This window comes from Vidua chalybeata, chromosome 30, assembly GCF_026979565.1.
Source record: "Vidua chalybeata isolate OUT-0048 chromosome 30, bVidCha1 merged haplotype, whole genome shotgun sequence".
In the NCBI taxonomy this organism is placed as follows: domain Eukaryota; kingdom Metazoa; phylum Chordata; class Aves; order Passeriformes; family Viduidae; genus Vidua; species Vidua chalybeata.
In genome coordinates, this window is record NC_071559.1 from 2,344,672 (window position 1) to 2,371,788 (window position 27,117).

The following is a 27,117-nucleotide window of genomic DNA, read 5'->3' on the forward strand; positions in this document are numbered from 1 at the left end:
CAGGGCGGGGCCGGCCCGGTGGAGCCATGACGTCACCGCCGCCGCCGGTCCCGCCCCGGTCCCGGTCCCAGCCCCGGCCATGCCGCCCCGGCCCCGGCCCTGGCCCCGCCGTAGCCCCCGGTGAGTCCGGTCGCTCCGCGGCGGGGGGACCGGGGGGTCGGGCCGCTCCTCGGGAGCACCGGAGGCGGGGGGGGGGGGCATCCGTGGCCTCCGGGCACCGGATCGTGCCGTGGGAGGGTGGGGGTTGAGCCCGGGGGAGCGGCGGGGGTGGCCCGCTCGGTGGTGTTCCGCACGTCCCCGGTGCATCCCCGCGGTGTCCTCGGCTCTCCCCGCTGTCCCCGGTGCATCCTGGGGTGTCCCCGCTGTCCCCAGAGCATCCCGGCTGTCTCTGAGGTGTCCCCACTGCGTCCTGGCTGTCCCTGGGGGTGTCCCCAGTGCATTCCGGCTGTCCCTGGGGTGTCCCCAGTGTCCCCATTGCACCCCGGCTGTCCCTGCGGTGTCCTCAGTGTCCCCATTGCACCCCAGCTGTCCCTGGGGTGTCCCCAGTGCATTCCAGCTGTCCCCAGGGTCACCAGTGAATCCTGACTCTCCCTGTGGTGTCCCCAGTGTCCCCATTGCACCCGGACTGTCCCTGGGGTGTCCCCATTGCACCCCAGCTGTCCCTGGGGTGTCACCAGTGTCCCCATTGCACCCCGGCTGTCCCTGGGGTGTCCCCAGTGTCCCACGGTGTCCCCATTGCACCCGGACTGTCCCTGGGGTGTCCCCATTGCACCCGGACTGTCCCTGGGGTGTCCCCAGTGTCCCCATTGCACCCGGACTGTCCCTGGGGTGTCCCCAGTGTCCCCATTGCACCCGGACTGTCCCTGGGGTGTCCCCAGTGTCCCCATTGCACCCGGACTGTCCCTGGGGTGTCCCCGGTGTCCCCAGTGCATCCTGACTCTCCCTGAGGCATTCCTGATGTCCCCGCTGCATCCTGACTCTCCCTGCGGTGTCCTCAGTGTCCCCACTGCATCCCGGGTGTCCCTGGGGTGTCCCTCACTGTCTTTCATCCCACCCGCTGGTCCCCAGTGTCCCCAGTACACCCCAGCTGTCCCCTGCGTGTGTCTCTGTTGTCCCCACCACATCCTGACTGTCCCTCGTGTCCCCACCGCATCCCTGGCTGTCCCTGCGTGTCCCTGGCGAGTCCCAGCTGTCCTCGATGTGTCCCCGCACCCCGAGGCCATTTCTCTAGCACATCCCACTTGTCCCCGGTGTATCCCGGCTGTCCCCAGGGTGTCCTTGCTGTCCCTGGTGCATCCTGGCTGTCCCTGGACCGTCCCCAGAAGAGCTCAGCAGGGTTGGGGACACTCGGGGCTGTCACTCCATGTCCTTGGGCTATGCCCAGTGCATCCTGGCTGTCCCCAGGACAGCTCAGCAGGGTTGGGGACACTCGGGGCTGTCACCCCTGTCCCTGGGCTCGTCATAGGGGCCCTGGTATGGGGCAGGCCAGGGCCAGCCCGTCACAGCCACGCTGGCACGTCCTGGGCTGCGGTTTGGGGCTTTGGGCACGTGCCTTGTCCCCACCGTGCCCGGGGCAGCGGGGACAGAGTGACTGGGGGTACTGGGGAGGGGACACGGGTGGCCCTGGCTGTGCCGGAGCCGTGTCCCCCTCCCCACAGGGACCCTCGCGCTGCCCCCGCGGGGCCCCACGCTGGGGGAGGGGATGGCCGCGCTGTCCATCTGTCGAGGCCCCCCCCCGGCTGTACCCGCCGGGGGCTTGGGGGGGCCGCGGGCTGCTCTTCCCCTCCAGACAGAGCCTCACTTCCCCCCGTGACGCAGCCGGAGCCGCCGGCCCCGGGGCCGCTTCCTGCGCGGGGGGCAGGCGAGGGGCCCACGGGCACCTCAGGGACAATGGGGACCACAGGGACCCGCGTGGCTTCGCCCCACGGGCTGCAGGGGACGGGGACAGCACGTGCGAGGTCTGGCCGTGCCCCCCCCACACCTTCCCCTTGTCCCTCCATCACCCCCGGACCCTCTTCTTGTCCCCCCGCATCACCCCCAAACCCTCCTCTTGTCCCCTCCGGTCTCCCTCGTCCTGCCGAGCCCCCCGCCCCTCCCCGCCGCGGTGCCGTGGGGTCCGGGTGAACCGGGGACGCGCGGCCCCGCGTGAACCCCAAAACCCCAAACCTCACCCTCGAGGGGCGGGGGGGGTGGAGGCCACGGCCGGGGGTCACGGCTCGGCTCCGCGCCTGCCGCCCCGGGGGGCTCCCGGAGGGGTCCCGGGGCTCCGGGCTGTCCCTCCAGAGGGTGCGGGATGCCCTGCGGGGATCCCTCCGTGCTCTGCCCTGTCCCTCCGGCGGCGCCCGGTGCCGCGGGGGGATTCCCTGTGCTTCCTCTCCCGGGGTGATTCCCGGTGTGCCGGTGCCGTGGCTCCCGGGGGCCCCAGCGCCGGTTCCCCGGGGCTGGCGCTGGCGGAGCCGCGCACCGGGGGAGGCGGCGGCTCCATCCCAGCTCCTCCCCGGCCGCGGCGGGAAGGCGGAGCCGCCGCCGCCGCCTCCCAACAATAGCGCGGCCGGGCCGGGCCGGGATGGAAACGCCGCCGTCGCCGGGACCGGCCCCAGGGCCGCTCTGAGCCGAGACCGGCGGCGCCACCGGGAGCCCCGGGCGTGAGTACGGGCCGGGGCCGGCGCTCAGCGCAGGGACGCAGTGGCACCGGCGGCGGGGGAAGCCCGGGGTGGAGCGGGGGGTGTGCGGCGTTTGGGGGGGGGGGCCCGTCTGAACGCCGGGGGTCCTGTGCACCGGGGCTGCGCATCCCGGTGCCCCGGGGCCGGGGTCAGCCCCGGGGATGCTGCGTATCCCGGTAGCCCGGAGGTGCTGCACATCCCGGTGCCCCGGGGCTCGTGCCGATTCCGGTCCCGGTGGTCCTGCGCATCCTCGTGACCCTGTGCCGGTGGCGGTCCCGGTCCTTGGGGCACACCGGTGCCCCGGGGCTGATGCCGGTCCCGGTCCCAGTGGTGCTGCACATCCCGGTGCCCCAGGGCTGGTCCTGGTCCCGGTCCCGGGCATGCTGTGCATCCCGGGGCTGATCAGTGCCACCGGGGAGGGGGCAGCAGGAGGGGTCCCGGCGGCTCCTGGTGCGGAGGGGTCAGGACTCGGCCCTGGAGGCTCCATCCCCTGCTCAGCCCCGTTCTCCCTGGCAGGTGACACCGCACAGGTTCGGGGCTGGGGACATCCAAAGCCAGGTAAGAGAGGGCCTGGCTGTGCAGGGGTGCCTCGGGCTGGGTGCCACCGGCCAGGGGCCAGCAGGGACCCCGTGGTGATGCGTGTCCCCCGCAGCAGCGATGTCGGAGAGCGTGGCCGAGGCGCCGGGAGCCGGGAGCCCGGCGGCGCTGGGCGAGACGGGCACCAGCCACGAGCTGCTGCAGCGCCTGCGGGAGCTGGAGGTATGCAGGAATGGGACCACCGGGACACGGGACCACCGGGCAGCTGTGGCTGGTGCCACCAGGCCGCCGTGGCCACTGAAGCCACCGTGCAGCCAGTGCCAAGAGCCAGCCGTGGCCAGTGCCACGGAGCCACAGTCTGGACACCATGGTGGTGGGTTGCACTTCCCAGTTTTGCATGGCCCTCGTGTGCCTCTGCTCCTGGGGTAGCCCCATCCTGCCATGTGTGGCCCTGAGTCCCACCAGGAGACAGAGGGTCTGCTTGGTGCCACGGGGGTGTCCGCTGTGTCCCCTGAGCTGTCCTCTGAGCTGTGCCCTGAGCTGTCCTTGCTCTGTTCTAGGCAGAGAACTCAGCCCTGGCCCAGGCCAATGAGAACCAGCGGGAGACATATGAACGCTGCCTGGACGAGGTACTGGAGAGCAGCCACGCACGCAGGACACGTGTGCCCACGTGTGTGCTGGGCCAGGAGGCTGCGTGTGCCCTGTGCCCCACCCCAGACCTCCCCTCTCCTCCCCAGGTTGCCAACCACGTGGTGCAGGCACTGCTCAACCAGAAGGTGGGTGTCAGGAGGGAGTCAGGGGGCTGGGAGGATGCTGAGGGGCTCCGGGGGTCCCGGCTGACCCCCCACACCCCGGCCAGGACCTGCGTGAGGAGTGCATCAAGCTGAAGAAACGCGTCTTCGAGCTGGAGCGGCAGAACCAGGTGCTGAGCGACCTGTTCCAGCAGAAGCTGCAGCTCTCCACTGGGTCCCTCCCCCAGGTGTGCCTGGGGCTGCATCGGGGCTGGGGGGGCGGGCATGGGGCAGAGCCCCCCCAGAGCTTAACCCAGCACCTCTCTCCTCTCCAGCTGCCGCTGCACCCGGTGCCAGCGCCCCCGGATGTCCCGGTCACCCCCCAGCCAGGCTCTGCTGAGCAAGAGCCCCCCCCGCTGCTCCCTGGCCTCTGTCTGTCCCTGCCTGAGGTGGGTACCGGTGTTCCCAACCCATTCCTGTCCTGGCGTCCCCCTCTCTGGGCAGTGTCACCCCCTTCCCCATTGTCTATTCCCAGTGTGTGGTGTCACCAGGCCTGTGACGTGGCTCCCCAGGCCCACGGTGTCCTGTTCTGTCCCCTTCCCCGGATCTGTGGTGTCCCCATCCAAGTGCCTATGGCACTTTCAGCAGGGTCCCTGTGGTCCCTGTGGTGTCACCTCTCCAAGTCCATGGTGTCCACCTCCCCAAGCCCCTCCATCTGCGATGTCTCTGGCTCCAAAACCCATTGCCCCAGATGTCCCTGTCCCCATTATGTCCCCATCCCAAAGCCTGTTGGGTCCTTCTCTGTGTTTCCAGTGTCCCCCTCTGGTACCAGAGGGCTCAGTGCCAGGCGCTCACCTGGTGAGGTGATGGTACCCCCTCCCCACAGGTGCTGCCACCAGTGCCATCGGGCAGCCCTGGGCTCAGCCCCGGTGCCCCGCCCCTGGATGCCCTGTCCCCATTCTTCAAAAAGAAAGCCCAAATCCTGGAGGTGCTGCGCAAGCTGGAGGAGACAGACCCGCTGCTGGGACCCGCCCCGGCCTCCCCCGGCTCCCCCGAGCCCTGCGCTGCCCTGGGTTGGCCCCCTTGCCCGCTGCGGGGGCCGGGGGCTGCAGGGGGCTGGCGGGGCACCGAGGGCAGCCCCTGCTCCTCTCCCGAGGAAGGGGGGCCGCCGCGGGGGGCTCTGCTCAGCGCCTTGGCCGAGCGGCTGCTGCGAGGTGAGGGGGGGGGCTGCTGCCGGCGCAATGGGGAAGCCCCCGGGGGACCCCCCCGGCAGCGGCGCGGGGAGCACCCCGCTTTCCTGGGACTCTACGCGCCGGGCGAGGAGAGCCCCGAGGGGGGCTTCACCCCGCTCTCACCCGGCGGGGTCCCCAACCCCCTGCCCTCCCCAACAAAGGTGCTCAAACTGCCGCCCCCCCCCGGGGGGCTGCGCCTCAGCCCCCAGCTCGCCCACCCCTCCAAGATCCCCTGTCGCGGCGCCCACCCCGAGGCCTCGCCGGTGCTCAGCCGCCGCCCATCCCCCGATGCCGCCCCGGAGCCCGGCTCCACCGAGCCCCCCGCCTTCCCCCACCCCCGCACCTTCGAGGCGGTCGAGCAGCCCCCTGGGCCACCGGGACCCGTGGCCGGCGGGGAGCGGGCGGCCGCTTCCCCCCCCAGCTCTCGCCGTGGCACGGGGGGCTCGGCCCCCTGCCGCCGCCCTGGCAAGAAGCCCCCCGAAGCGGGCTACCTGCCCTTCAAGGAGCGCCTGGCCGCCCTGGGCAAGCTGCGGGGGGCTGAGGGCCGCGAGCCGCCCGGCCCAGGGCGGCCCGAACGGGGCTATGGGGCCGAGCTACGCCCCCCGCCCCGGGGGGGTTTGGGGGGCAGCCTGAAGCACCCCGAGCCAGCGCACGGCGCGGAGCCCCTGGCCCGCTGCTACTCCTCCGGCTCCATGGGGGACCCCGGCAAGGCGGGGGGCAAGGGCCGCCCCAGCACCGGCCGGACCCCCTCTCGGACCCCCCCCACGCCCCCTGCCAAGGCCTCCCGCAGCCCTCACGGCAGCCCCACCAAGCTGCCCACCAAGGCGGGCAAAGCCGGGGCACCGCGGGGCGAGGAGGCAGCGGGCGCCAAGGCGGCCGGGGGTCCCCACAAAACCCCCGCAGACCCCGCGGAGCCCACGGGGCCGGCGCCGAGCGCCGCGGGGCACTCGGCCATCGAGGAGAAGGTGATGAAGGGCATCGAGGAGAACGTGCTGCGGCTGCAGGGGCAGGAGCGGGCGCCGGGCGCCGAGGCCAAGGGCAAGGCAGCGGGGCTGGCGAGCTGGTTCGGGCTGCGGCGGAGCAAGCTGCCGGCGCTGAGCCGGCGCGGGGACGGCGGGCGAGGGCGAGAGTGGGCTGGGACCCCCGCGCCCCTTCGCCGAGAGGTCAAGTTGGCCGCCCGCAAGCTGGAAGCCGAGAGTCTCAACATCTCGAAGCTGATGGAGAAGGCGGAGGATCTGCGGAAGGCGCTGCGGGAGGAGCACGCGTTCCTGCAGGGACTGGCGCTGGAGAAGGGGCGGCCCCGCGGGCCCCCGCGAGGCCCCGGCCCCCTCCCTGTCATGTACCAGGAGGTGACGGCCGAGACCTTCATGCAGCAGCTGCTGGACAGGTGAGCTCCCACCTGGGTCCCCTCGGGGTGGGGGCTGAGGGTGGGGTGTCCCCCTGATCGCTGCCTCCCCCTCAGGGTGGACGGCAAGGACGTCCCCTACGAGACCCGCCTGGAGCACAAGCGGGAGCTTTGTGACCTCCGGAGGGTCCCCCCCGACGCCAAAGAACCCCGGCTCTGCCGCCCGCCCCGCAACGGCATCGTGGGACACCTGCGGGAGCCCTCGGACAAGGTGAGGACCCCGCCGCGTCCCGCAGGCCTCCGCTCGGGGGGGGACCCCGCAGCCGTTCAGCCTCTGCATCCCCGCAGGTGCCTGACGTGGGGCTCCGGGATGAGCTGCCGTCCGACGAGAGCTTGTCCGAGTCGGGGACGGCGCAGCACTTCGCCGGTGAGGGGGTGACGGGGAGGTTAGGGCGGGGAGGGGGCACCAGAGTGGGCTCCCCGGCACTGACCCCTCCCGTTATGCCGCAGCCTGCGGGTCTCTGACGCGGACACTGGACAGCGGGATCGGGACCTTCCCGCCCCCCGACTACGGGGGGGTGCCCGCCAAGAGCACCCCCAAACCGCGGGGCCGCCCCGAGCCGCTGCCCGGGGCCGTGCCGGCCGCCGTCACCAAAGTGCCGCGCAAGGCCCGGACGCTGGAGCGGGAGGTGCCCAGCGCCGAGGAGCTGCTGGTGCCGGGAAAACACCGGAGCGCTCCGGGCTGCCGCCTCCCGGGCCCCCCCAGCTCGCACGGCCACCGCGCCGCACCCCAAGGTGGGTGTCGCCCCCTCCGTGCCCGGTGTGCGCCCTCGTCAAGGTGCAGCGGGGGCTCGCGGTGGGGAGATGGGGGGCGTGGGGGCCCTGCAGGTCAGCGCTGCCCCCCGTTGTTCCCGCAGACACCGGGGATGACGCCCGGAAGCCGCGGCGCGTCCAGCAGAGCAAGAACTGGACCTTCCCCAACGCCAAAGCCTGCGGTGCTGCTGACCCCTTCGTGTGCCCCCCCGGGGGGCTGGAGGGGCTGCATCGGCCTGTGCAGGTAAGGGCTGGTTATGGGGACCCCCGAAATCTTGGAGTACCCCAAAACCTTGGGGTGGGGTCCCCAAAACTCCAGAGTAAGGACGCTGAAACTCTGGAGCAGGGCCCCAAAACCCCGGCAGAGGGACCCCAGACCCTCCTGCCCATGCTGTGGGGATGAAGCCATGGGGAGAGGATGAGGGGGGAACACTCACCAGAGTTCTGTGATCATTTGCCTCATGTGCCCCGCGGTGAGGGTGGGGGGATTTAAAGTGGCCCTGGAGGGTCGCAGAGGTTCCCCGCCACGGGGGAGGGATAGATGCGGCTGTGTGCCACAGGCAGCCCCCCCTGCCCACGCTGTCCCTCCCCAGACCCCCGTGTGCAGCCCGGCGGGGCATCGGGGGGCATCCCCGGAGGCTCCCCCGCCGCTGCCCCCCGCCCTGAGCACTAGCAGCAGCCGGACCCCCAGCGCCTCAGACGTGGGGGACGAGGGCAGCACGGAGGCGCGGTCCCGGGACGGGGGGCACGGCCCCGCCGGGCTGGAACACTCCGAGTCCCTCAGCGACTCGCTCTACGACAGCCTCTCCTCCTGCGGCAGCCAGGGCTGAGCCGCCCCCGGCCCTGCTCCCACGTCTTCCACCCCCTCCCCGCTGCTCCCGCTCCTGCTCTGACGGTGCTGCCCGGGCTGGGAGTGTCCGGTGTGTGCCGCTCCCTCTCCCGGCTCTCTCCGATGGTGCTATGGCCCTGTACAGCCCCCCCCGCCCATGGGTTTTTAACTCAATAAAGCCGCCCCCCCAGCCCGGGTTATTTATATACGTGGTGGTGCAGCCGCTGTGTCCCCGTGCCCCCGGGGAGGGACGGGGGGATGTGAGGATGGAGGGTGAGATGGACGGACGGACACGGGGGACGAGAGTTTGGAGTCTGAGCGATTTATTGAATCATCCCGGTGTACAAAGAGCGGAGATGGCGGGACTGGGAGCGCTGGGAATGCCGTGTCCCCACGGCCCCCTCCCAGCACACCTTCGTTTCTTGGCACTGGTGCTGAAGGGGAGGCTCCACCAATGAGTTTGGCTGAGGGGGGGGTCCCACCAACAACCCCCCGGGGGCTGGTTTTGGGGCCTCACGGCCTCCCGGGGAAGGGTAACACCCCAGGTGGGGCTGGACAAACCTCCGAGGAAAGAGGACACATGGGTGACCACTCCAAGGGCCACAGGCCGGGGGAAACCAGGGGGAGCCAAAGTCCAGCAGGATCCACAGATTGGCTGGTTTTTAATTTAAAAAAAAAAAAAAAAAAAAAAAAAAAAAAGCTGAACGAGAGAAAAACCCACGAGGTGCGAAAGCTTCTGGCTGCTTCCTCAGCAGCAAAGCACAGCCCCTTTAATGACAGAGAGGGACAGGAGGGGACATGGGGACACAGGGGTGGCTCCGCCTCGGCCCAGAGCCGCTTCACTTCTTCTCCTTCTTCTTGTTCTGCAAGAGGAGAGTGGCCACGGTCACCATGGGCTCTGTCCCTGTCCCCCACGCCACGGGGCAGCTCCGTCCCCCTGCCCTGCCCAGGGCCCCTCACCTACCTCGGCCATGCCCAGGATCATCAGGAGCTCCCGGAAGATGTTGATGAAGTCGAGGAAGAGATCAACACAGTGCCTGGGAGAGGGAGGGCTGGATGCTCAGTGGGGGCCACCCTGTCCCCTGTGTCACCCCCCCCGTGTCCCCAGCACCCACCAGATGTAATCCTTGTCCCCGCTCTCCGCCTTCTCAATGATGAGCTGCGTGTCGAAGAGCACGAAGCCGCACATGATCATCAGAGCCACGTACAGGTTGGCCTGTGGGGGTAGAGCGGCATCAGGTGGGGACAGTCCCCTCCCTGCTGGCGTCACCCGTCTGTCTGTCCACCCTCAGCACGTGGGGCGGCAGCTGCAAGGGGACTCACCGTGAAGAGCCAGGTGGATCTCACAAAGGCGTTAATCAGAGAGGAGAGAAGCATCAGGGTGAGGCCAGAGAGCAGGAAACCTGCAGGGCGAGGGAGTCAGGGCCAGGTGTGGGGAGAGCCACCCCAACAGGGGGTCCCCAGCCCCCCAGGAGCCCTCCCCAAAGCCCCTCTCACCTCCTAGGTAGAGGTAGCTGCGGCGCCGGGCGTACAGGGCGCTCAGCGAGAAGCAGGCGAAGATGGTGGCAGTGCCCAGGAAGGCAGTGGGGATGATGCTGGGGGCAAAGAGAAGGGGGTCAGAGGGTTTTGGGGGCAGCTGGGGGGCATTGGAGGGGGGAACAGGGTCTGTAGTGGCAGCTGGAGGTGGGGGATTGGGGTCTGTGGGGGGGTCTCCCCTACCTGGGGTTGATGGAGATGCACATTTGCAGGAGGGGTCCCAGATTGATGCCTGGAAGGACAGAAGTGGGTGTCACCAGAGCCATTCTGGGGGGGCTTCATCCAGCCCCTCTGCAGGATCTGGGGTCCCATGGGATGTGGGGGTAGTCCCAGTGCCCACCTACCCGTGAGGAAGGCGAAGCCAACCAGCATCCCCAGCCTCTTCTGCTCGGTCTCACGGCTGTGAGGGGTGGCCGTGAGCCAAACCATCAGCCCCAGTGCGCCCAGGCCAGTCAGGAGCCCAAACTGGGAGAGGGACAGACAGGTGAGGGCTGGGCATCGCCTCACCCGGGTGCTGCAGGGCTGGGGGTGCCACCTGCAGCCCTTCAAAGGTCCCTCACCTGGAAAAGGTGGGTCACCACGTTGATGTAGGCGCCCGCAGCTGCCACGAACATACAGATGGCAAAGCTGCCATAGACCCTCTTCAGGTGCTCCTGGGTGGAGGCTGAGCTGTGGGTGAGGAGGGGGTGGTGAGGTGGGCAGGGAGGGCTGGCACAGCCCCCCCCCCGAGCCCCCTGCCCTGCCTGTGTGCCACTCACATGTGGGAGAACTTGAAGAGGGCATCAAAGTTGATGCTGCGCTCGAAGACGTTCATGGTGCCAGGCTGGGATGGGCCCACGGCCGCTCCACAGGGCTGCAAGCTGCGAGGGGAAGCGGGGTCAGGAAGGATCTGGAGCCCACCCAAAGCTCCCAAACTTCCCCCAGGAGCCGAGTGAGAGCCCAGGAGCTGCGGAGAGAGCGGCAGGAGCTGCCGGGGCTCCGGAGCTTTCCTTGTCCAGCTGGTGCAAGCGCTGCCGGCTGTTGCGAGGCCAGGGGGCCCTGGGCTGTTGCAGGGCTGTTGCGAGGCCAGGGGGCCCTGGGCTGTTGCAGGGCTGTTGCGAGGCCAGGGCAGCCCGCAGGGATCCTGCAGCGGGGCTGCTCCGAGGCCAGGGGAGCTCCTGAAGAGCCCTGGGAGCGCTGCCGGCAGCTGGAAACCTCTTTGTGCCAGGTGACAATTAGTGCCCGTAATGACGTCCCCAGAGGTGGCTCTGGCAGCGGGAGGCTCCCGGCAGGGCCTCCTCCTCCTCCTCCTCCTCATCTTCCTCGCCCTCCTCCTCCTGGTCCAGCCGGCTCGGCCGGCTCTGTCCCCTCTGGCACCTGCTGGAGCCAGACCTGCCCAGCCGGTGGCATGAGCCAGCTGTCCCCAAGGGATGGAGGGGACAGAGCAGGGCCCACAGGGAGCGGGCTGGACGCTCCAAGCAGCCGCGCTGGCGGAGAGGAGGGCGCAGGAGAAGGGCCCCGTGGTGCCACACCGGCACGGCCCAGGGGGGCACAGGGCGCACCTCAGCACCGGGACAGTGACACAGGGCGGCACTGGACCGCTGCCACCCCCGGGCCGGTGCCACCCGGCCCTGGGGAAGCCCCAGGGCAGAGGGCAAGGCAGAGGAGGAGCTGCGGCCATGGGGACAGTCCCCGGCGGGGTGTGGCGGCGGGGCTGTGTGTGACCGGCGTGTGACAGCCCCCCACTTCCCGGGGTGAGCCCCTCCGGCCCCAGTGACCGGCGCTTTCAGCAGGCAGGGCCCGCTGCGTGCCGGTCCCGGGCCCCGAGCCGCCCTCCCCGCCCCCAGCGCCGCTTTCGCTGCTGCCGCCCCTGTCGGCTCCAAGCGACCTTTACCCATCCGCTGCCCCGGCGCTGCCCCGGCCCTTCCCCCGCCCCGCCGCCCCTCGGATCCCCCTCGATCCTCCCGTTAGAACCGGGCCGAGACCCCCGGGGCCCAACCCGTGCGCGGGCCCCCCCCCCCCCCCCCTTCCCCCTCCACGGGGCCTGGTGGGGGCGGGACCCCCGCGGGCCGCTCGGGGCGGGTTCCGGGGGTGTTGTGGGGGGTCGCCCGGGGTCCGCAGCCGCCCTGGGACCCCCGGGGCTCCCCCGGGGCCGCCCCGGGCCCGCCCCGCCCGCGCCCCCCGCCCGCACCTGCGCCGCGTCCGCCGTCCGTGCCAGGCCGCGAGCTCTGCGCCACGCCCCCGCCGCTCATTGGCTGAAACCCCGCATGGTCCCGCCTCCCGCCTCATTCCATTGGCTCTCGTCATCGCCCGGGGGCGGGGCTGATCTCGAGCCGCCGTCACGGCCCGGGCCGCGCCCGAGCGCCGCCGTTGGACGAGCAGAGCCCGCCCCCGCGCGCGAGCGCGGCGCTGATTGGTCAGCGCGGGCGCGGCGCGGCCAATCGGAGCGCCCCGCTGGCTGCCGGCCTTCGGGCGCCCTCCGGTGGCGCCGCCGCCCCGGAGGGCGCCCCCTGGCGGCGCCGCCGCGCACGGGCAGCGCTGGGCGGGACCGGGCGGGGCGGGCGGGGCGGGACCGGGAGGCGGTGGCAGCGCCGGACACGACGGGCTGAACCTCCCCCACCGCCCCCCGGTGCCTGGGCCGGGGATGGGGAACGTGGAGAGCGCGGACGGGGAGGCGCTGCCCCGGGGCCCGGGAACACCGGCGGCCCCGGGGGGAGCCGGACTGTTCGCCCCGGGCAAGATGCCGATGCCGGAGCCCTGCGAGCTGGAGGAGCGCTTCGCCCTAGTGCTGGTGAGAGGCCGACCCCCGCCGCGCTCCCCAGTTCCCGGTGCTCTCCCTCCGTTCCCGATGTGCCCCCGGTGCACTTCGCCCGTTCGCTCCGTCGGTGTTCCCGCTGAGCCCCCCACCCCCCCTCCCGGTTCATCCCTCCCCGGGACTCCTCTTCATGCGCTCTCCCGGACCACTTGGCGGGCACCGGGCACCGCCGGGACGGCACCGCCGCCCGGAGCCGCCAGGGGCGGGCGGGGAGCGCCGGTGCCCGCGGGGATGGGCAGTGGCCGCGGGGCCGCGGGGAACACCCCACCCGGGACAGCCCCGGGGGTGACGCCACTCCCGGTGCCACCGCGGGAGCCCCTGAGGCCCCGGGGACTCTTTGAAAGCCGAGAAAGTCCGGTCGGGGCACCGCGCGGGGCTGCAGTCGGGTTCCTCCGCGGCTGCGGGGCACCGCAGGGCTGGGATTCCCCGCTGGGTGCGGGGGTTCCCGGTTTCCCGGTGGATGAAGTGGTTCCCGGTGGGCGCGGGTGCCCTGCGCGGTTCCCAGTCCGCTGTCACAGCCGGGGCGGTGGCCACCCTGCTGCCACCGCGGCCCCGGGACGTGGCTCGGCAGTGCCCCCGGTGCCACCGGGACCACCAACACCGCGGAGGCGTCCCACCGGCGCTTGGGTGGCCCACGAGCCGTCCCGGTGGTCCCTCCGCGGCGCCGGCTTTGTTTTGGGAGGGGAACACCGCGAGGACACCCTGGCGGGGTGACACCGGTGCCCCCCGGCAACCGGCCCCGCCATCCCGGTGGGAGCCACCGCCAGCGGAAGCCGCAGGCGGGCAGGAAATGCCGAGTGTGGTCCCACGGGGCTCTGGAAGCCGAAATCGGGGGCACCGGGGGGCACCGGCAGCCCCGGCGTGGGCGCGTCCCGCCGGTGACGAGCGCTGCCCGTCCCGCATCCCACGCGGGGCGGATGCGGCCGCCGGTCTCCGCGGGGCCTGTGCCGGGGGAGGGGGACACGTCCTGCCGGGCGACACCGGTGCCGGGAGGGGGGGGGGGGGGGGGGGGGGGTCACTTTGCAGGGTGGCGGCACCTGCCTCCCCCAAAATGTCCCCGCGGCCGTCGGCAGCGCCCGGTGCCGTCCCGGCTGCTGCCGGGGGCGGAAAAGATTCCATCATGTGATGGAGGTCCGGCGGCCCCGGAGGCGAGGATCCGCCCCGGAGCCCCCCAGCCCCGGAGGCGGACTCCAGCCCCGGTACCGCGGTTTCCCGGTGGGATTCAGCCCCGGGATAGCCATGGGGGCTCCCGGTGGGGCGGACGGCGGAGGAAGTGCCCGGCCGGGAGCGGCCGCGCTCCCACCACAAAGGCAGGAAACGGAGCGGCGGGAACGCCGGGACGGGCGGCCGCGCTTCAAAGCCCCCCGCGGGCGCCCCTCGCCCCCACCCGGGGTCTCTGTGCGTCCTTCCCGCCTCCATTCCCAGGGAGGCCCGGGATTTTACTGGTGGCCAAAGGGGAATATCCGCAGCCCTCTGGGGAGGGCATGGTGCCCCTCTGGGGGCAGTTTTGGTGGCACCGTGCTGGTGGTCAGTCTCTGCTGGTGGTCAGTCTCGTGGGAACCTGCGGGACCCCTTGCCCAGGGGCGCTTGGCCTCGCCCAGGCTCTGTCCCGGTTTCCCGTGGGATCGGGATGAGCAGGGAGGGCCGTGCTGACATGGGGGGGGTGGAGCAGCCACGGTGACGGCTCCCGATAATGGGGCTACCCCGAGCTGCGTCACTGGGGGGGGCATCTCCCACCAGGGTGGCATCATCAGCTGGGCTGGCAGCACCCACCAGGGTGACATCACCCACTGCTGTGGCATCTCCCACTAGGGTGACATCGCCCACATGAGCTGGCATCTCTCCCCGGGGTGGCATTGCCCACCAGGGCAGTCCCAGGCCCTCTGGCATCCCTGGTGCCCACTGTGGCACCCCATTTGTCCTGTGCCACATCCCGCACTGAGGATCCCGGGGTCTTCCCTGGGCCAGCACCGGAGCCTGGCCTTGTGCCCGGTGTCCCAGTGAGCAGCCACCAGTGCCGGGCCTCGTGTCCGGTGTCCTGGGGAGCTGGCACCGGTGCCGGGCCTCGTGTCCGGTGTCCTGGGGAGCTGGCACCGGTGCCTGGCCCCGTGCCACGGTCGGGAGCGGAGTCTGCGGTTGTGGCACGGAAGCGGGTGCAGACAGGAAGGATGCGTCAGGGATGGGGAGATTTGGTGCCGCTGGTGGTTGGCGCGTGGCCCCAGTGGCACTGCTGTGCCCGTGCCACATCTGTGCCTGCTGGTGCATCCTGGTGCCAGGGACTCTGGCTATGTCACGGGTCAGGGTGCCCTTAGAGGGGACCCTGGCTGTGCTGTGGGTGCTTTTTGGGGCCACCCAGGCTGTACCATGGGTCTCGGTGCCCCTTGGGGGGCACTGTCCCCATGTCCCTCAGGGTGACACCCCCCCCCTCTGTCCCCAGAGCTCCATGAACCTGCCCCCGGACAAAGCCCGGCTGCTGCGCCAGTATGACAACGAGAAGAAGTGGGACCTCATCTGTGACCAGGTGGGGCTGGGTGGCCCACAGGGGTTCTGGGGGCTCTGCTGCTGTCCCAGTGTCACCACCAGCCTTCTGTCGCCCCCAGGAGCGGTTCCAGGTGAAGAGCCCACCCCATGCCTACATCCAGAAGCTGCGCAGCTTCCTGGAGCCGGGTGTCACACGGAAGGTGAGGGGCTGGGGGCTTTGGGGGAGCCTTGGGGGCTTTGGGGGAGCCTTGGGGGGTTTGGGGAGTCCGGGGGGGCACGGCTCAGCCTTCCTCTGCCCCCAGAAGTTCAGGAGGAGGGTGCAGGAGTCCACCAAGGTGCTGCGTGAGCTGGAGATCAGCCTGAGGACGAACCACATTGGGTGAGTGTGGGGTCCTGGGGAGGGGCTGTGGGGTCCCAGGGAGGGGTTGTGGGGTCCAGGCTGGGGGCGCAGAGCCGTGGAGTGGGGTGCAGAGTTCCGGATGGCGCGCGGGGTCCCGGGGGGGCTGCGGGGTCCTTTCTCCAGCCCCACACAGCTGCAGGGGAAGCCGGAGGCGCTGCAGGAACTGGGCCGGTTCCTGCCCCGGCCCGCGGGCAGGTCCCGGGGGCGGATGCCGGGGCGGATGGGCCGGCGATGACGCCCTGAACGAGGCAGCGTGGCCAGATCCTGGCCGGCTCCTCCCGACCGACCGGAGGGCTCGGTCGGCACCGTCCCCGAGCCGGTGACACCGCGACCCGCCCCGGGATGCCCCGGAGCCGCGCGGGGCGGGGGGGTGGGGGGGGGGTTCGGGCGGGACGGGGCCGTCCCGGGGGCGTTGGGGACACCAGCGGCGGGTGCCCGGTGGCACAGTCGTGCCCGGGGTGGCTCGTGCACGTGCCGGCTGTTCCCCGCCGCCGGCCCCGCTCGTCCCAGCCCACGGACCCAAAATAGCAGCAGCCGGAGACAGGAAACGGGCTGAGGCGAGGGGCTGGCGGCGGCAGGAAAGGGGCGGCCGCGGCCCCCGTGGCTCCCTGACGCACGGCTGTGGGCAGTCCTGGGGACCCCCGGTGCTCCTGGGTGAGCCCCCCACCCCGCGCACCCCCACCCCGTCCTTGCCCCTGGGCACAGCACCTCGCCAGTGCGCCCCAACTCCCTCCCAAGGGTCGGGGCATCCCGAAATCCCCTCCTTTCCCCGCGAGGTTCCCAGGGTGGGGGTGCAGCGCCGTTTCCCACCCACCCCGAGCCCTCCCTGCCCTGCACTCCTCAGATAACCCCGCGCTGGCGCTGGCACCGCTGATAGCGGAGGGGCTGCACCCATCACTGCAGTGCCCCCGCCGTCCCCTCACCGCCCCTGTGCCAGGACGGGGGTCTCCATGGTGGAGGGGGTTGTGCTGGGGGGGGGTCCCCGACTCCTGCGGGCTCTGACGGGTGCCTGGTGCCGCAGGTGGGTGCGGGAGTTCCTCAATGATGAGAACAAGGGGCTGGACGTGCTGGTGAACTACCTGTCCTTCGCCCAGTGCGCCGTCATGTGAGTGGGGTCGGGGGGTCCCCGGGTGAGGGGGGATCCAGGGAGTCCTTGGGGAGTGTGGAAGTTCCAGGTGGCTGGGGCAGCTCCCTGCTGCCAACGGCTGATACTGCTCGGTCCCTTATCACCCCTAAGGCAGGGGCCTGTCCACATCGGGCTGCTGAGGGACGCGGGGCTTTCAGACCCTCCCTGCCTGCTCTAGGAATTCCAGGGCCACCCTCGTGCCTCTCCCCACCCCGCAACCACCCACTTGCCCCCTGCCTCAGTGCTTGCATCTGTGCTGGAGCCGTGTGCCCCCCGCCAAAGCAGTGTGCCCCCCGCTGCGCGCGTGTCCCCCCACCAGGTTGGATTTTGAGGGCCTGGAAGGCGGCGAGGATGGCGCACTGGAGAGGCTGCGCTCCTGGAGCAGGTCCATCGAGGATCTGCAGCACCCCAGCGCCCTGCCCGCCCCCTTCACCAGCAGCCTGGCCCGCTCTGCCCGCCAGACCGCCCTACGGTACGTGCCCGGGGGGATGTCCCACTGTGGGGGGACGTCCTGCCATGGGGGTACGTCCTGCCGCAGGGCTCGGGCTGGCCACGGTGCTGCTGCTTGCTGCCTGCTGTGCTGTGTGCCATGGTGTGTGCCATGGTGTGTGCTGTGTGCCATGGTGTGTGCTGGTGTGCCACGGTGTGTGCCATGGTGTGTGCCATGGTGTGTGCTGTGTGCCATGGTGTGTGCTGGTGTGCCACGGTGTGTGCCATGGTGTGTGCTGTGTGCTGTGCTGTGTGCCATGGTGTGTGCTGGTGTGCCACGGTGTGTGCCATGGTGTGTGCCATGGTGTGTGCTGTGTGCCATGGTGTGTGCTGTGTGCCATGGTGTGTGCCATGGTGTGTGCCATGGTGTGTGCTGTGTGCCATGGTGTGTGCTGTGTGCCATGGTGTGTGCTGTGTGCCACGGTGTGTGCTGTGTGCTGTGCTGTGTGCCATGGTGTGTGCTGTGTGCCATGGTGTGTGCCATGGTGTGTGCCAGTGTGCCACAGTGTGTGCCACAGTGTGTGCCATGGTGTGTGCCATGGTGTGTGCCAGTGTGCCATGGTGTGTGCCATGGTGTGTGCTGTGTGCCATGGTGTGTGCTGGTGTGCCACGGTGTGTGCCACAGTGTGTGCCAGTGTGCCGTGGTGTGTGCCATGGTGTGTGCTGTGTGCCGTGGTGTGTGCTGTGTGCCGTGGTGTGTGCTGTGTGCTGTGCTGTGTCCCATGGTGTGTGCCAGTGTGCTGTGGTGTGTGCCATGGTGTGTACTGTGTCCCATGGTGTGTGCCAGTGTGCTGTGGTGTGTGCCATGGTGTGTACTGTGTCCCATGGTGTGTTCTGGTGTGCCATGGTGTGTACTGTGTCCCATGGTGTGTTCTGGTGTGCCGTGGTGTGTACTGTGTCCCATGGTGTGTTCTGGTGTGCCGTGGTGTGTACTGTGTCCCATGGTGTGTTCTGGTGTGCCGTGGTGTGTGCCGTGCCAAGCGCTGTCCTCCCACGGCTCGTGCCATCGTGCCTGGTGCCGCTCACCGCCCTGTCCCGTGCCATGCCCATCGCCTGCATGGCACAAACGCGGTGCCTGGAGCTCAGGCCGTGCCTCTCCCTTGGTGTGGCTGTGCCACGGCACGTGCCACGCGTGCCACGTCCTGTTCTGCCTCGCGCGCTGTGCCCGCCCTGCCAGCCCATGCAGCCCTGGCACTGCCATCGCTGTGTCACCATTGCCGTCCTGCCTGTCCTCTGCCCCCGCGGCTCCGCTCACCCTGCTCTGGCTCTGCCCCCGCGCCCCGGGGTAATGCACCCCGTCTCTGCTTCCAGGGCCGGGGTGCCCCTCTCTGGCTGTGCTCTCTCTCTCTCTCCTCCGTGCCCGCCTCGCCGCTCGCCCGCCGGCCGGGTAAGTACCGGCTGCCCGGGGCCAGCCCAGCGCTCGCGGCGGCTTCGCTCCGCCTCTGCCGACTCTGTCCCTGTCGCCCTCCGACCGCTTCTCTCTGCCTTTGCCCCTCCGGAATCCCGGCTTTCCCCACACTGTCCCCACGCCGTCCCCACGCCGGCCCCACGCCGTCCCCACGCCGTCCCCACGCCGTCCCTCCGTTCCCCCCATCGGTGCAGCGCCGGTGGGTGACGGTCCCGCTCACCGTGTGCCCTGTCCTGCAGCTACGGGACGCTGCCCAGCCGCAGGGCACTGAAGAACTCGCGCCTGGTGAGCCAGAAGGATGACGTCCACCTCTGCATCATGTGTCTTCGGGCCATCATGAACTACCAGGTACTGTCACCTCACGGTGGGGACACCGTTGTCACCGGTGCCACCACAGCTGACACCGTTTTCTCTCCATCCCCACAGTACGGCTTCAACCTGGTCATGTCTCACCCCCACGCTGTCAATGAGATCGCCCTGAGCCTCAATAACAAGAACCCGAGGTGAGGGAGGGTCTGGCAGGGTGGGACGGGGGTCCTGGAGCTGGCTGGGGGTGACACTGATGGTGACGCTGTGGCCAGGATGAAGGCGCTGGTGCTGGAGCTGCTGGCGGCTGTCTGCCTGGTGAGGGGCGGCCACGAGATCATCCTTGCGGCCTTCGACAACTTCAAGGAGGTACGAGGGGAGTGGGAACAGCGGGTCTGGGCTGGGATGGGGGGAATTAGAGGGAGACAGGACCAGGTTGGGATGGGGGGAATGGAGAGCACCAGAATCAGGCTGGGACTGGGGAGCAGGACACCAGGAATGGAGGAACTGGGGACCCCAGGAGCAATCTGGGATGGGAGAAATCCCAGGAGAAGGCTGGGATGGGGGCACCAGGGTCCCCAGGAGCAATCTGGGATGAGGGGAACCCCAAGAGACAAAAGAAGGCTGGGATGGGGGCACTAGGGTTCCCAGGACCAGGCTGGAAAGGGGAGTCTGGAGTGCAAGGGATGGAGGGATCAGGGAAGATGAGGAATGGGGGGTCTGGGAACACCAGGACCAGACTGGGATTAGGGTAGTGGAGTCCAGGAGATGGGGGGGGGGGTCAGTGGCTGGGGGGGCCACGCCAGGTTAACCCCATTTCTGCCTGCTCAGGTGTGCAAGGAGAAACACCGCTTTGAGCGGCTGATGGAATACTTCCGCAACGAGGACAGCAGCATCGACTTCATGGTGGGACACCCTGTCCTGGGCGAGGGGGAGGCTCTCTGGGGGGACAGGAGGACTCCTGGTGACACCAGCCCTGCCTGCAGGTGGCCTGCATGCAGTTCATCAACATCGTGGTGCACTCGGTGGAGGACATGAACTTCCGCGTCCATCTCCAGTATGAGTTCACCAAACTGGGGCTGGAGGAGTTCCTGCAGGTACGGGGGGGTCGAGGGTCAGGGGAACTGTGTTGGGGGGCCCCCCCATCCTTGACGCTGCCTTCGTGCCCACAGAAGTCGAGGCACACGGAGAGCGAGAAGCTGCAGGTGCAGATCCAGGCGTACCTGGACAACGTCTTCGACGTTGGGGGGCTGCTGGAGGATGCCGAGACCAAGAATGTGGCCCTGGAGAAGGTGGAGGAGCTGGAGGAGCACCTGTCCCACGTATGTGAGCACGGGGGGATGCGGGGATGTTCCTTGCTGGGTCCCAGGGAGATCAGTGGTGACACCAGGGCCGTCCCTGAGCTGCTGTCACAGCCGTGTCCCTCTCCCCAGCTAACGGAGAAGCTGCTGGACCTGGAGAACGAGAACATGATGCGGGTGGCGGAGCTGGAGAAGCAGCTGCTGCAGCGAGAGAAGGAGCTGGAGGTGGTCAAGGTGTGCTGGGGGGCCGTAGGGGCTGTCGGGAGCGGGGAAGGGTCCCGATCCCCCTGGGCTGACGCTCGCTGTCCCCAGGAGACCTACGAGCACACGAGCCACCAGGTGCACACGCTGCGCAGGATGATCAAGGAGAAGGACGAGGCTTTCCGGCGGCACTACGGGTCCGAGCCGCCCCCGGTTCCCAGCGCCGAGCCGCCGCCTCCGCAGCCGGAGCCCTCGGAGGAGACCCCGCGACCCCCGGTCCTGCCCCCCGTGGAAGCCGCGGCCCCCCCCGCCGCCCCCGCCTCCCCCTCTGCCGCCCCCCGCGCCCCCGCTCCCAGGTGAGGAGGGGGCACCCAAAGCGGGGTGTCCCCAGGGGTGGGAGGGCTCCCAGGCAGGGAGGTCCCTGGTGCTGGGTGGTCCCCAGAACTGGGGTCTCACCCTCTGATGGCTCCACAGGGAAGTGTCCCCCGGCCCCGCCGCTGCCCGGGGCTTCACCCTCCATCGCCCTCACCGTGGGGCTCTCAGGTACGTGGGGATGAGGGGGGACCATGGGACGGGGACAGGGAGGGTGTGGGCGCTGTAAGGACAGGGAACAGGGAGGACGTGGGGACTGGGACAGTGCAGGGACAGTGGGGACAAGGACAGGGGACAGGAAGGCTGTGGGGACCGTGGGGACAGGGATGGTGTAGGGACTGTGTGGACAGGGAGGAACTGTGGGGACAGGGACAAGGGATGGGGAAGGGTTGCAGGCACCAGGGTGCTGGGGTTGCAATCCTCAAGGAACACCCGCTCAGGGACCCCAGCATGGGGATTGGGTGGCTCAGGGTGGGCTCAGGACATGTCCCCGTGCGCCGGGGGTGCTGAGCTGGCTCCCACCCCGCTGGCAGCCATCCGGATCAAGAAGCCCATCAAGACCAAATTCCGGTTGCCTGTGTTCAACTGGACGGCGCTGAAGCCCAGCCAGATCAGCGGGACGGTGTTCAGCGAGCTGGACGACGAGCGCGTGCTGGAGGTGAGCCCAGGACCCCTCCCCACGTGGGCACCCCCAGCCCCATTTCTGACCCCCCTCGTCCCCCCAGGACCTGGACCTGGAGCGCTTCGAGGAGCTGTTCAAGACCAAGGCGCAGGGCCCGGCGCTGGACCTGGTGTGTGCCAAGAGCAAGGCGGCGCAGAAAGTGGCCACCAAGGTGACACTGCTGGAGGCCAACCGTGCCAAGAACTTGGCCATCACCCTGCGCAAGGCCGGGCGCAGCGCCGACGAGATCTGCCGGGCCATCCACACGTATGGGCTGCGCTGGGGGGGGGGACAGGGTCTGGTGGGGGGCCAGAAATGGGGCAGGGAGGGTCAGGAATGGGGTGCAGGGGGTAGACAGGGCTCAAGGGGGCTGGTAGGGGTGCAAGGGGGTTGGTTGGGGTGCAGAGGGGCCAGGCAAGGGGTAGAGGGGCTAGCAGGGACAGGGGGTCTGGCTGAGGTTCTAGTGGCTCAGAGTGCAGGGGGGTCTGGATGGGGTGTGGGGGTTTCAGGCAGGGTACGGGGCCTTGGTTGGGGTACAGTGGGAACAGTTGGGACACAGGGGAGCCAGCTGGGGTGCAGAGGGACCAGGCAGGCTTCAAGGGGACTGGCTGGGGGGCAAGTGGTCGGGTTGGGGTTCAGGAGGGCCAGACAGGGTACAGGGCCACTGGTTGGGGTGCAGGGGGGGCTTGTTGGGGTCCAGAGGGTGCAGGAAGGGTGCAGCAGGCCTGGTTGGGATGCAAGAGAGACAGGCAGGGTTCAAGAGGGCTGGCTGGGGGGCAGGGTGGCTGCTTGGGGTTCAGGGGACCTAGGCAGAGTACAGGGGGTCTTGGCAGAGGTGCAGCCGGAGTTGTTTGGGGTTCAGGGGTGCCAGGCAGGGTGCAGAGAGACTGTCTAGAATGCAGAGGGGCTTGCTGGGTGGCAGGGGGTCTGGCCAGAGGGAGGGGGATCGACAGGAGAGCCAGGCAAGGTGCAGAAGGGCTTGTTGGGGTGCAGAGGACTTGGCTGGGGGGCACGTGGTCTGACTGGGGTTCGGGAGGCCCAGGCAGGGTACAGGGCCACTGGTTGGGGTGCAGGGGGGGCTTGTTGGGGTCCAGAGGGTGCAGGCAGGGTGCAGCAGGCCTGGTTGGGATGCAGGAGGGACAGGCAGGGTACAGAGGTTCAGGCAGGGTGCAGGGGCTCTGGCTGTGCTTCAGGGTGACCAAGCAGGTGGCAGGGAGCCAGGCTGGGATCCGGGGTTCCCAGACTGGGCACCGCTGGGAGCTGCCCCCCCAACACTGCGGTGCGGGGCAGGTTCGACCTGGCGACGCTGCCGGTGGATTTTGTGGAGTGCCTGATGCGGTTCCTGCCCACGGAGGCGGAGGCCAAGGCGCTGCGGCAGTACGAGCGTGAGCGGAAGCCGCTGGAGGAGCTGGCGGACGAGGACAGGTTCATGCTGCAGTTCAGCAAGGTGGAGCGGCTGCCGCAGCGCATGGCCATCATGGCCTTCCTCGGCAACTTCGCCGAGAACATCCAGATGCTGACGCCGGTATGGAGCTGGGGAGGGGGATACCAGGCCCGCCGCACCCTGAACCCCAACTGAGCCCCCCTGTGCTGTCCCCCTGCAGCAGCTCAACGCCATCATCGCGGCCTCGGCCTCTGTTAAGTCGTCCCAGAAGCTGAAGCACATGTTGGAGGTGGGGATGTGAGGACGGGCTGGGTGGGGGTCCTTCACTCCAGCCTCACTGTAGCTGGCTGAGGGGGATCCTGTGGGGGTCTCGCTCCCTCCTGACCCTCCAATCCTGCTGCGTTGCCCCTGCAGATCATCTTGGCGCTGGGCAACTACATGAACAGCAGCAAACGCGGTGCGGTCTACGGCTTCAAACTGCAGAGCCTGGACCTGGTGGGCAGCCCCTCCCTGGCTCCCTTGGACCCCGAGGTTTCCATCCCACAGCCCTGACCCCCTCCCCAAATCCTCCTGCAGCTCCTGGACACCAAGTCAACAGACAGGAAGATGACGCTGCTGCACTTCATCGCGCTGACGGTGCGGGAGAAGTACCCAGAGCTGGCGACCTTCTGGCAGGAGCTGCACTTTGTGGAGAAGGCTGCGGCAGGTGCCCCTCAACCTGTGCCCGTGGCCCCACCTCGCTGTCCCGGCCCCACACAGCCGCTGACCCATCCCGTGTCCCTGCAGTGTCCCTGGAGAACGTGCTGCTGGATGTGAAGGAGCTGGGCCGGGGCATGGAGCTGCTGCGGCGGGAGTGCGGGCAGCACGAGAGCGCGGTGCTGCGCGGCTTCCTGGGTGGCAGCGAGGGGCAGCTCGAGCGGCTGCAGCGCGACGCGCGCACGGCCGAGGTGAGGGCTGCTCACGCCCGGCCTGGCACCAGCCACGGGCACCACCTGCTCAGCCACACCTGGCTCTGCAAACTCCTCGTGCACAGCTGCTCATCCACGCCTTGTCTTGCACGGTCCTTGTGCACACCCGGCCGTGCACACCTTGCTCTGCACGCTCCTCTTGCACTCCTGCTTTCCTCTGCATGCTCCATGTCGTTCTTCGTCATCCACACCTTGCCTTGCATGCTCCTTGTGCACACCTGGTCACCCACACCTTGTCTTGCACGGTCCTTGTGCACACCCAGCCATGCACACCTTGCTCTGCACGCTCCTCTTGCACTCCTGCTTTCCTCTGCATGCTCCATGTCGTTCTTCGTCATCCACACCTTGCTCTATGCAGTCCTTGTGCAGACATCTTGCTTTGCACACTCCTCATGCACATCTGCTCATCCACACCTTGTCCTCCATGGTCCTTGTGCACACCTGGCCATCCACACCTTTTTTTTGCATGCTCCTTGTGCACTCATGCTTTCCTTTGCATGCTCCATGTCATTCTTCATCATCCACACCTTGTCTTGCATGCTCCTCGTGCACACCTGGTTCTGCTCCTGGCTCTGCACACTCCTCGTGCACACCTGGTTCTGCTCCTGGCTCTGCACACTCCTCTGCACACCTGGTTCTGCTCCTGGCTCTGCACACTCCTCTGCACACCTGGTTCTGCTCCTGGCTCTGCACACTCCTCGTGCACACCTGGTTCTGCTCCTGGCTCTGCACACTCCTCGTGCACACCTGGTTCTGCTCCTGGCTCTGCACACTCCTCTGCACACCTGGTTCTGCTCCTGGCTCTGCACACTCCTCTGCACACCTGGTTCTGCTCCTGGCTCTGCACACTCCTCGTGCACACCTGGTCACCCACACCTTGCTCTGCATGGCCCTTGTGCACTCCTGCCTTCCTTTGCATTCTCTGTGTGCATTCCTCGTCACACACACCTTGCTGTGCACGCTCCGTGTGCTCTCCTGCCCTGCTTTGCCCACGCGTGATGCCCGCCATGCCTTGCACTCCCCCTGTGCCGGACACTGCCCGTGCCTGACCACCGGTCCCGTGCCAGGACGCCTACAACGCCGTGGTGCGGTATTTCGGCGAGAGCCCCAAGACCACCCCCCCGTCTGTCTTCTTCCCGGTCTTTGTCCGGTTCATCCACTCTTACAAGGTGAGGTGGGGCCGGGAGGGGACACCCTGCAGGCGAGTGACACCATGGTGGGGGAAAGCTGACACCCCCCACCCGTGTGCCCCGGCAGGACGCAGAGCAGGAAAACGAGACACGGAAGAAGCAGGAGGAGGTGATGCGGGAGAAGCTGCTGGCACAGGAGGCTAAAAAGCAGGAGAAGGTTAGTGGAGGCAGGCACGGGGTGGGCTGGGGTTAGGGGGGCACAGAGGGGACCCCTGTGCTCCTAACCCGGACCCCCTGTGCCTCCCTCGCAGCGGAACAAGTGGCAGCAGCAGGAGCTGATCGCGGAGCTGCGGCGGCGCCAGGCCAAGGACCACCGGCCCATGTACGAGGGCAAGGATGGCACCATCGAGGACATCATCACCGGTACGGCCCCCTTGGCCCCTGGCCCCCCGCCCTGGCCCTGCCAGTCATGGGGGCTGACATGTCCCTGTCCCCCCTGTCCCCTGCCCGTGCCCCCGCAGCGCTGAAGAGCGTCCCCTTCACTGCCCGCACGGCCAAGCGGGGCTCCCGCTTCTTCTGCGACCCATCCCACCACGACGAGTCCGGCTGTTAAGAGCCCAGGTACCACCTGCATGCCTGGATCCCCTTGGATCCCACCTGGATCCCCCTGGGTTCCCCCTGACCCCGCATGCCCCCTTCTGCACCCCCCCTCCCTGCATGTTGTCACCCCAGGGTGTCTGGTGTGCCCCAGTCTTCGGATCGGGGCAGGATCTTAATGCAAGGCTGGATCCCAGCACAGGATCCCAACACAGGATCCTGGTGCAAGGCTGGATCCCAGCACAGGATCCCAACACAGGATCTTGGTGCAAGGCTGGATCCCAGTACAGGATCCAAAGACAGAGCTGGATCTCAGTACAGGATCCAAAGACAGTGCAAGGCTGGATCCCAGCACAGGATCCCAACACAGAGCTGGATCCCAGCACAGGATCCTGGCACAAGATCCCAGTGCAGGGCTGGATCCAGCACAGGATCCCCGTGCAGGGCTGGATCCCAGCACAGGATCCCAACGGAGCTGGATCCTGGCACTGGATCCCCATGAAATGTTGCTACCCAGCATGGAGTCCTGGCACAGGATTCCAGTCCAGGATCCTGATGTAAGGCTGGGTCCCAGCACAAGATCCCAGTACTGGATCCTCATGTAAGGCTGGGCCCTGGCACAGGATCCCAGCACTGGACCCTGGAGCAAGGCTGGATTCCAGCACAGATCCTACTGCAATACTGGATCCCAGAGTGGGGTCTTAGTGCATCACTGGATCCCAGGGCAGGATCCCAGTGCACTACCGGGTCTCAAGATGGGATCCCAGCACAGTACTGGATCCCAAGCTGGTATCCCAGTGCACTACTGGGTCCCAGGACAAGGTCCCAGTGCATTACTGGGTTCTGGGCAGGGTCCCAGTGCAAAACTGGGTGCCAGGGTATGGTCCCAGTGCCCTGCTGGAGGCCAGAGTGGGGATCCCAGTGCATACTGGGTCCTAGGCCAGTGCCTGGAGGACTCACCCTCTGGTGCCTGTACTCTGGGGGGGTCACCTGGGCACCCCCTCAGGCCAGGCCAGGTGTCCCTGGCTCTGTCCCTGACTGTCCCTTCCATCCCACAGCCCGAAGGTGGATCCGCCTGTAGCCAAGCAAGGCTAAGGAGCCCGACTGGGGGGCAGGGGAGGACTGGGGCTGTCTCAGTCCCTCCTCACCCCCCCTCTGCCCCCCAAGTGCCCAGTGAGGCTCCGTCCTGCCCTGACACCACGTGGAACAGGGCCAAAATGTCCCCGTGCCACCATCGTCACGGGTGACATCCCTGTGCCCGGGGAGACCCTGCAGCCAGTCCACTCCCTGCCCACCCATCTGTGGTGGGGCCCCAGCAGCAGGAGCTGACCCGTGGGGTGCTCCCTCCCCGTCAGGGTCCCCTTATCCCCGGGGGGCTCGCTGCCCCAGAGCCCCCAGCCCCACTACAGGGACCAGAGGGACCCCTCCACGCCGCGCTCGACACTTTGACCACTGATGTGAACACTAAGTGCCAAAAAAAAAAAAAAAGGGACCAAAGCCAAGCTGGGGGGGCACCGGGAGAGGGGCAGGATGGTGCCCCCCACCCCAGGACCCCCCCCGCCCCTCCCCCCGCAGTGACTTTTTGTACATGTGAAATATATGGAGTCTTTTACATGGCCAGTGCCTGATTTGGGGGACGTGGTGGGGGCACAGAGGCAGCCCAGGAGACTGGGGAGCCTCCCCAGGCCAGAGGTTCTGTGTCCGGGGGGGTCAGGGAGGGGGCACAGAGATCTGCAGGGACCAGACATTTGGCAGAGCTTTGCAGTGCTGTTATTAAAGCTGTGGGATCAAGGAGAGGGGGACCTGCTTTGGG

The 27,117-nt window shown here is 68.8% G+C and overlaps 3 protein-coding genes across 8 annotated transcripts; 2 read left to right on the forward strand and 1 right to left on the reverse strand.

Moving 5' to 3' along the window:
* Window positions 1–46: 46 nt before the first annotated feature.
* Window positions 47–8,356, forward strand: NCKAP5L (NCK associated protein 5 like). Of its 6 annotated transcripts, none has more exons than XM_053967440.1 (13): window positions 47–120; window positions 3,180–3,221; window positions 3,316–3,422; window positions 3,761–3,829; window positions 3,938–3,976; window positions 4,060–4,179; window positions 4,267–4,380; window positions 4,818–6,550; window positions 6,626–6,779; window positions 6,857–6,935; window positions 7,019–7,303; window positions 7,426–7,565; window positions 7,915–8,356. In XM_053967440.1, the coding sequence occupies exons 3-13, from the start codon at window positions 3,321–3,323 to the stop codon at window positions 8,149–8,151; spliced, it is 3,072 nt and encodes a 1,023-aa protein (XP_053823415.1). In that variant the 5' UTR covers window positions 47–120; window positions 3,180–3,221; window positions 3,316–3,320; the 3' UTR covers window positions 8,152–8,356. The 6 variants fall into 6 exon arrangements, with proteins under 6 accessions (XP_053823415.1, XP_053823418.1, XP_053823417.1 ...); XM_053967443.1 differs by having other exon boundaries at window positions 3,319–3,422; XM_053967442.1 differs by lacking the exon at window positions 47–120 and adding an exon at window positions 2,556–2,649.
* A 95-nt stretch (window positions 8,357–8,451) lies between these two features.
* On the reverse strand, window positions 8,452–11,954 carry TMBIM6 (transmembrane BAX inhibitor motif containing 6). Its single transcript, XM_053967647.1, has 10 exons — window positions 11,857–11,954; window positions 10,445–10,546; window positions 10,247–10,355; window positions 10,031–10,151; window positions 9,870–9,918; window positions 9,648–9,745; window positions 9,474–9,553; window positions 9,266–9,366; window positions 9,115–9,187; window positions 8,452–9,013 (listed from the first exon to the last, which is right to left on the reverse strand). The coding sequence occupies exons 1-10, from the start codon at window positions 11,952–11,954 to the stop codon at window positions 8,990–8,992; spliced, it is 855 nt and encodes a 284-aa protein (XP_053823622.1). The 3' UTR covers window positions 8,452–8,989.
* A 321-nt stretch (window positions 11,955–12,275) lies between these two features.
* FMNL3 (formin like 3) lies at window positions 12,276–26,920 on the forward strand. Its single transcript, XM_053967446.1, is given in 28 exon segments — window positions 12,276–12,456; window positions 14,918–15,001; window positions 15,081–15,161; window positions 15,264–15,340; window positions 16,383–16,466; window positions 16,807–16,959; window positions 18,624–18,732; window positions 18,811–18,887; window positions 18,966–19,059; window positions 19,522–19,596; window positions 19,677–19,787; window positions 19,863–20,012; window positions 20,124–20,225; window positions 20,304–20,492; window positions 20,494–20,548; window positions 20,667–20,735; window positions 21,098–21,222; window positions 21,290–21,492; window positions 22,516–22,750; window positions 22,830–22,898; window positions 23,024–23,104; window positions 23,186–23,315; window positions 23,396–23,556; window positions 24,645–24,746; window positions 24,835–24,924; window positions 25,019–25,130; window positions 25,229–25,328; window positions 26,363–26,920. Coding segments are annotated over 27 exon segments (3,057 nt in total). The 5' UTR covers window positions 12,276–12,309; the 3' UTR covers window positions 25,321–25,328; window positions 26,363–26,920.
* Window positions 26,921–27,117: the final 197 nt, after the last annotated feature.

Excerpts from the sequence above, each read along its gene's own strand:
- TMBIM6 (XM_053967647.1), bottom strand. The coding sequence starts at position 11,954 with ATGAGGCGGGAGGCGGGACCATGCGGGGTTTCAGCCAATGAGCGGCGG. Across the intron at positions 10,152-10,246 it reads TGGTGACCCACCTTTTCCAG|TTTGGGCTCCTGACTGGCCT; the intron begins GTGAGGGACCTT and ends TCCCTCTCCCAG. Across the intron at positions 9,746-9,869 it reads TGCATCTCCATCAACCCCAG|CATCATCCCCACTGCCTTCC; the intron begins GTAGGGGAGACC and ends CTTTGCCCCCAG.
- NCKAP5L (XM_053967440.1), top strand. The coding sequence starts at position 3,321 with ATGTCGGAGAGCGTGGCCGAGGCGCCGGGAGCCGGGAGCCCGGCGGCG. Across the intron at positions 3,423-3,760 it reads AGCGCCTGCGGGAGCTGGAG|GCAGAGAACTCAGCCCTGGC; the intron begins GTATGCAGGAAT and ends GCTCTGTTCTAG. Across the intron at positions 4,381-4,817 it reads TCTGTCTGTCCCTGCCTGAG|GTGCTGCCACCAGTGCCATC; the intron begins GTGGGTACCGGT and ends CCCTCCCCACAG.